This window comes from Octopus bimaculoides, chromosome 24 (assembly GCF_001194135.2).
Source record: "Octopus bimaculoides isolate UCB-OBI-ISO-001 chromosome 24, ASM119413v2, whole genome shotgun sequence".
Taxonomy (NCBI): Eukaryota; Metazoa; Mollusca; class Cephalopoda; order Octopoda; family Octopodidae; genus Octopus; species Octopus bimaculoides.
This window is the reverse complement of record NC_069004.1, coordinates 36,152,769-36,160,428: the sequence shown is the minus strand read 5'-3', so window position 1 is coordinate 36,160,428 and position 7,660 is coordinate 36,152,769. Positions and strand designations below refer to the sequence as shown.

The window sequence follows — 7,660 nt, the reverse complement described above, 5'->3', positions numbered from 1 at the left end:
TAGCAGGTCCAGCTACCATGTAGAGGTGTCCCTCATTGGCTCATACATACATATATACATAGATAAGAGAGTAGGGTGTGATTTGAGAGAGATTTGGCTGCTATTTCTAGCAGGTCCAGCTACCATGTAGAGGTGTCCCTCATTGGCTCATACATACATATATACATATATAAGAGAGTAAGGTGTGATTTGAGGGAGATTTGGTTGCTATTTCTACCAGGTCCAGCTACCATGTAGAGGCCTCCCTCATTGGCTCATACATATATACATAGATAAGAGAGTAGGGTGTGATTTGAGGGAGATTTGGCTGCTATTTCTAGCAGGTCCAGCTACTACATATATACAGATATATATATTTACTAGCAGTATAACTCGACCATGTCCAGGTGTGACTTATTACGCCATCTACGATAAGTCTTGCTAGGTGAAAATCAACTAAAAAAGAAAGCCTTACAACGAAAAAACCCTTATGGTGTAAATATGTTCATAATTCAAAAGATGATGAAATTAATAGGGAAAGTCTGAAGGCTGTTTTGCGTTAAATTATTAAGTGTATGTAAATTTCATCCGTCTAATTGGCTATACAAATGCTTGTGCAAAACAACTTTTTGCACTGTCCTGATTACACATAGCAGGGTAATCCCTTTTAGCAGGAGCTAGGACGGCAATTTGTGATGAAGCAATTGCTGGCGATCTGTTGCTACACAGTTTCACCAGAATTCTATCAGATTGGGCAGATGTTGATGCACCATTTTGCATTATATTCAAAGTAGCTACTGGAATGCGGTGAATTGCTGCAGTCTGTTGTTGTCATTTTAAACCGATTGGCTTCTTTCCCCAGCAAAATCTCTTTGGTGGCATAATCTATGTATATATTAAACAGAACAACAAAAGTTATAATAGATGGCAGGGTCGGTACTTTTCACATTTCTGTAATTTTTCAGATTAACATCCGCACGATTACCCAACCCTAACCCTAAAACCCTAAACCTAACCCCAAAACCGTAACCATAATACTAACCCTCACCGTAACCCTGAGGGGGTCTTATTAAACATCTTCATTTTTTATCTCTAAAGATTAAAAAAAAAAAAAAAAAAATGAAAAATTTTAGTAAGAGCCCTTAATGCAGGCCCTAGGTAGTATTGAACCCTGCCCAAAATGTTCAATGTGGCTGTCTAATTATGTCTCTACCCATGAGACCACCAAGACACCCAACATTAATGTAGTAAATTAAGAGATATATAAATCTATCATTAACTATCTCATCACAGCTGTAGCTCAGTAATTAATCCCAAATTGGGGACCTGTTTAGATACCTTTGTAGGTAAGGACATTGATTAGTAAGTAGGGATTTAATGCATTGGGAGAGGGTTTCAATCTGTAACTCTCCCAAGGAATTACAAGAGCAGTGGAGTGCGGAGAGTAAATATTTTATTTTTAAAAATTTCAAATTTTTATAAACACCAAGGATAGTGCTCCTGGAAGGGATTGAACCTTGCTCAGGATGTGTAATACAGCATGTGCAATTACCCACATGGCCACAAAGACAGCAACACCAAAAGCAGGCAAAAAAGAAGCTATTTACATTGATTTATATATCATATATTTTTTTCTTTTACTACCACCAAGATCTGCTCCTGCGGTCAGATTCACCCAGGTTTGTGCCCACAGCTTGCATGGTCACCGTTCTGCCCTCCTACTCAACCGGGCATCAGAAAGATCTCTATCTAAATGGGAGTGTATGTTTGTAAATTTGTCGCTGAAATGGTATATCCCTGAAGAAACTGTTTTAATCACCAGTTTTTGCTAAATTAACACCAAAACTAATTACCAATTAATTAGCAAAAACATCAACTTAAGTTATTTTCTAACATCTCAGGAAATTCTTGAACATTTTCAACAGTGAAATTCGTTGTGTTTGAACTCATTTGGTCTTGAGTATTCAAAGGACACAATACTTGACAATAGGAGATTCAATGTTGTTGGTGAGTTTGCTAGAAATGGCAGTCAGACTACATGAATACTTGATAACTGAAAATGAAAGCTCTGTGGTCAATAAGTCTGCTAGTAACAACAGTCAAGCCCCTCTTTAAATTTTCACTCTTTTCTCTTCCAAAATATGCAAGATCCTGTTGGGTAGGTGCAGTGGACTTATTAAAAACAAATGAAATGACCACAGATGTGCAAGTTCTACTGTATTAGGGTTTCACTTGGAACTAAACACCAACAGCAGTTGTTAAGCGATTTTTTTATTGATAACATTCTCATAAACAATACCAAATCAGTGACTTTGACAATGAAAGAAATAATGAGATTCTTTGAATGCTAAAATATATATTTTGATATGTCTTTTATGGGAGGGAGTGGGTCCTTCCAGTGGAGGAATTCAGATTAGACAAAGCTGTCGTTTTGGAGAAGCAAGGGAGATGGTAGTGGTGGTGGAGTATTTTGCCAGTTAAATCTATGATTGTTATTCTAGGATCAGACAACAATAGGCACATCATGTTACGGTACTATTCTATTATAGCCTTCAAAATTGATAACATTCTACTCCATGGTGTGGTAGTACCAGTAAAATACTGGGGATTGACAACCCCCACTTCCTACCACTAGTCAAAATTGCAAGCCTTGTGTCTAAATTAGAAATATTATTTTCATATACAAACAGATTAGACTGTTGGAAAAGAAAAAAACTGCCTATTGGGTTACAGCAAGTAACCTTAGATGCCAAGAACCCTCCTAAGTATCCTAGCTGTCCCTAATAACACTGTTTTCTGGAACTGTACTAAACTGGGTTTTATGCCTATTTCCTCTATCCATCTGTTCAGATCTTTAGGGATAGTTCCCAATGCGCATATAACTACTGGGATACATTTTACCGGCACTTTCCATAGTCTCTCTAATTCAATAGGTAGGTCCTGGTACTTGACTATTTTTTTCTATATTACTATTATTTATTATTTGGTAGTTTCTGCAACACCAACTGGTGCTCCCTCCATATTCCTGAGGTGTATGCAGCATTGTGTTCATATTTTGGTGGGGATTGGAGGAATGTGGACTTCTTTTGGTTTTCTGCATCAGCTTGTTTTCTTATGGAGTTTAGTTTCTTGTTATATTAATGCTTATTCTGTCGTGTTATTTCATTGGGCTTTAATCCTGTAAAATATATGTTGCATGAGTTTGTGCTGTTTTAGATTATTCAATGTGTCTTGTATGAGATGTGTGTTGTGCGTGAGAACCGTTCTATTTGAGCTCCTTTATGTGAGCTGTTCCCAGCAGAGTTATTTTAGAGGCGTTGTGTAGTGTTGTGAATCCTGGTGTGGCATACTTTTTTTTAATCATACTTAACGCTTGAATTATTTGTAGTTTATTTTTATTATTATTATCAACATCATCGTTATTATTATTATTATTATTATTATTATTATCATTGCTAAGTGTAGTGGTTAGCAGAGTTGCAGGACAAAATGTTTCTGTGATATTTCGTTCCATTTTTTTTTGGTCCAGTGTTCTGAGCTGGAATTTCACCAGATGAGACTCTGATCTATATTCATTCAGGGTTGATAAAGAGAAGTCACCATACCAGTGATAAATGTGAGGGTTGCCTGAATCAACAACTCCCTTTCCCACCTTTTCTCTTTGGCTTAGTATCACAGAAAGAAATGTTCATATTTATTTGAGCTGATTTGAAGAGTTTTTGTCTAATCAGAGAATGGCAGGGGTGGGGGTGATACATACATCTTGATCTTTGGAATGTATCAAGGGTTCATAAACAAAGTAGCAATGAGTGCAATGGTGAATGCTAGACATATTACTGTGTGGACCAACAACATTATGGTTTTCACTTTTTCTTCCTGAAACATTGGAAAAAGACAAAGAAATTATAAAATAAATCAAAGAAGAGGAGGAGGAGGAGATTATCAATTCAATTAATGCAAAAAAACAAAAATAAACATTTCTTACAAAATTTCGTTTTAAAGAGTTGTTGTTGTTCTTCTTCACCCTCATTTTTAAATCCACTTTCCCCTGCTGCCACAGTATTCAATCGTCCAGCAGCTTAACTTGCTTTCTTAATTGCTAACCATCGTTCTCTTTCCTCCATTCCAATGTTGACATGTCCCAATCTCTCACTTCCACTACTCCTCCCCCTATCATTCTGTCTCCCTCACTCTCTCTTCTCATCACACTCACCTTTTCCACCTCCCTACAAACAAACTGTCGCTGTCTTTCATTTTGCTCTGTCCCATTTCTCACTCCTGCCATTCTCTGTGCCTCATCCTGCCACTCTCTGCACCTCAATCATGGTGGTGACGATTGATACATATGGACAAACACAAACACGATGACTATGACCACCTCTGACAAAGCAAACTTGTGCAAAATTTTGAAGATTAATAAGGCACCTCACAGATTCTCACCATGATCCAGAGATAAGCCAGGGCAAGGTATCCAGTGCCACAATGTGGGTTGCAGGATCAGGAGTGCCATGACCTTAAGCTCAAACCAAACATTCCTGAGGTGTCCATTGCCGTTCCCTGCTTTTATGCCAGAAGATGACCTTTTCCAAAAGCCATGCTTTAACATACATACACATCTCCACCTCAAATGTGGAAAGAAAATCAGGGAGAGCATAACAGCAGGTGGTCCTTAGAGAAGAAACCCCCTTTAAGCAAGTGTTTGGACCCTTAACTCCTGACACTCTAGCAGAGTCGGGCCACATCCAAGTCATGACTCCCGGATGTCCTCTTCTGTCCATTTTAGTATGCCTTGGGTGGGATTGGTTTCTCTTCTGTGACATGTTGCAGCCCTGAGAAGGGCTAAGTACCCATCTCCAGCTGGGTACACTGGCGAGCACTCGGACGACTCAGGTGTGAGGGTTCTTTTTTCTCACGGATTTGAACCGGGATCGTCAGCTCCAGAGCCACAGGCCTACACGACTATGCCAATCTGGCACTCACTTGCATTGGGGCAAATTAAGCCTTATCAAGTGGGCCTTTGTTCCTCCTTGACCAGATCCAACTTGTAGCCTTCTCTACTGCTTAATTAATCTACAAACATTTTTATGGACCACCGAGCTCCCAGAAACAGCTGTTCAATTTGTAATACTATTTTTCAACCCCTTTCGAAATTCCATTAAACCTGAATAATGACATACATAAATAAATTCATGGGTGCAATACATACAAGATATATATAACTCAGTGGTCAGTTGCATGTTGTGTATGATGCTGGGACCATACACAGCATCCACACAGGCAGCAACTATTGGAAATAGCACACACAGACACACACACAAATACAGAATGAAGTTTGTCCAATTATTGAAACTCCATTTTTCTCACTGACCTTATTAACTTCAAGTTCAGGTGGCTTATTCTGTCCAGGTGTACTCATTTCATATGAAGACACTTTATCTGTAAGTAAAGAATGATGATGATGATAATCAAAATAATTTCTATTATAAGCACAAGGACTGAAGCTTTGTGGGGAGGGGGATTAGTTGATTGAACCCCACTGTTCAACTAATTTTATCAACTTTGAAAAACAAAATGGAAAGCAACGTTGGCCCTGGCATCAAGACAAAAGACTGGAAAAAATGCCAACTAAGCATTTAGACTGGGCACGTTGATGCTGCTGCCAACCCCACTGCTTCCATAATAATAGTCATAACAACAACAATAATACTTTCTACTAGAGGCAGAAGACCTGAAATTTGTGGGAATGGGTAAGTCAATCACATCGACCCCCAGTACTTGACTGGTACTTAGTTTATCAACCCCTGAAAGGATGAAAGGCAAAGCCAACATCAGAGGAATTTGAACTCAGAACGTAGCAACGGGTGAAATGCTGCCAGCTCTCTACCTTATAATAATAATAACCTTTTCTACTAAAGGTACAAGGCCTGAAATTGTGGGAACAGGACTAGTCAATCACATCAACCCCAGTGTTTCACTGGTACCTATTTCATCAACCACGAATGGTAAAATTGAATTTCAACTCAGAACGGAGCAACAGGCGAAATACTGCTAAGCATTTCAGCCAGCATGTTAACGATTCTGCCAAAATAATAATGGTTTCAAATTTTAGCACAAGGCCAGCAATTTCAGGGGAGGAGGTAAGTCAATTGCATCAACCCCAATCTCTGATTGCTGCTTTATTTTATCGACCCTGTTTACATTCTAACTATTTTGTCCGACATGCTAATGATTGTTACAACTTGTCAATCTTAATAATAACAATTTGTTGCTTCTTGTGTTCACTGTATTAAAGTGCCAGGCAGAACCGGATCCATCTGCCAACCACTCTTTCTTTCCTGCCAGTCATCCATCCCTCTTTTTCTAAAGCCCTTGCTTTTCACAGTCATCACTTATTCTTCCTAGAGCCATACCAATCATTCTGTTTCTGCCATGAAACCAATTTCCCTACTCTTCTTCACGCATCAGCTTCTCTACCAGTCTCTACCACATCATAGAGAAGTGGAAACTCTCTAGTCTATTGAGGTACGAATGACAACCTTCACTGTTGGTGTCCGAATAATCTGCATCTGATAAACTGTTAAATGATTGGTGAACCAGTGGAGACATTGCAAGGCGAAGAGAAGCATGTAGTCTTGTTGAGAACATGATGACCTCTCAAGTACTGCTACTTACACTATCATTCACCCAGTTCACTCTGTAAAGTGGTTGATGATAAGAAGAGCAATCAGCCACAGAAGCCATATCAAGAATGAAGCGTGTGAGTCAGGTGTTAGCATGGAAGAGAAGTATAAAACGAAGGTGGTGGTGGTGATAGTGATGATGGCGGTGGTGGTAGTAATGATGATGACAATGATAAGTAGAGGGGCAAAAGTTTCAGAGGAAGGGTTAGTTGGTTATATCAACCCCAGTACATGACTGGTACTTTATATCATTGAGGTCAAGAAGATTTGAACTCATAATGTAAAGGGAGGTAACTAAATACCATAAGGAAATTTGCCTGTTAGTCTATTCCAAAACGTCTGTTTAATACTGTCCTCTTCTGCCTTCTCCTCATCTATAACATATGGAAAACAAAATCAATAACAAGTTCATGGATTTGGTTAAACTGCTACAGTGTCAGGAAAAGGTACCTTGAAGTATTTAAGTCCCTTCAGGTTTTGAGTTCAAATCCCAGCATTATCGACATCTTCCACCTTGGAGATGTCGATAAAATATAGTTTCAGTTATATGTGAGGGAGTGTGATTTAATAATACCTCATTCCCAAAGTGTGTGAAGATTTGTGGGATTATTAATTAATCAGAGTAGAAATGAGAAAACTTGATTATTCAGCCACATTTAAGTGGCAATATACTTCACTTTATCGTGCAGTTACTGTTAATACCTAATTTAGAGAATTAACATTGCTTGTTTTCACTTTTTCGATATCAGTGAAGAATTTCACTGGAAAAAGGTACATAAGGTTGCCAAGAATTTATCTCTGTCATCCCAGATCGGTGGCTATCGGACACTGACGAAGGGAAATAACCCTGAAACCCGGGTCCGTTCGTGCTACAGATCACGATGAGAGGGATAACTTCCCTTGGCAAAACAAACAGGACACAGAAGTGTGTCGATAAGCCAGCTGGAGATGTCCTCTTGGGGCTAAAAGCAACAGTAACATCCACCCCTAGGGGTCAGCCA

The 7,660-nt window shown here is 38.9% G+C and overlaps 1 protein-coding gene and 1 long non-coding RNA gene across 5 annotated transcripts in view; one reads left to right on the top strand and one right to left on the bottom strand.

Moving 5' to 3' along the window:
* The window catches only part of LOC128250727 (uncharacterized), a 2,241-nt gene extending 1,101 nt beyond the window's left edge, over positions 1–1,140 (top strand). The window contains exon 2 of the long non-coding RNA XR_008266728.1: positions 183–1,140. This is a non-coding gene — a long non-coding RNA (uncharacterized LOC128250727). The remainder of the gene's footprint in view (positions 1–182) is intronic.
* Positions 1,141–3,357: 2,217 nt separating this feature from the next.
* LOC106881910 (putative ferric-chelate reductase 1) overlaps positions 3,358–7,660 on the bottom strand; it is a 34,182-nt gene continuing 29,879 nt past the window's right edge. For 2 of the 4 annotated variants that reach the window (XM_052976529.1, XM_052976527.1), the window contains 3 exons: positions 6,962–7,033; positions 5,348–5,415; positions 3,358–3,855 (listed from right to left, as the gene is read on the bottom strand). In XM_052976529.1, coding sequence (XP_052832489.1) covers positions 3,760–3,855; positions 5,348–5,415; positions 6,962–7,033 — 236 coding nt within the window. In that variant the 3' untranslated portion in view covers positions 3,358–3,759. The remainder of the gene's footprint in view (positions 3,856–5,347; positions 5,416–6,961; positions 7,034–7,660) is intronic. The other 2 variants (XM_052976528.1, XM_052976530.1) reach the window with 2 other exon arrangements.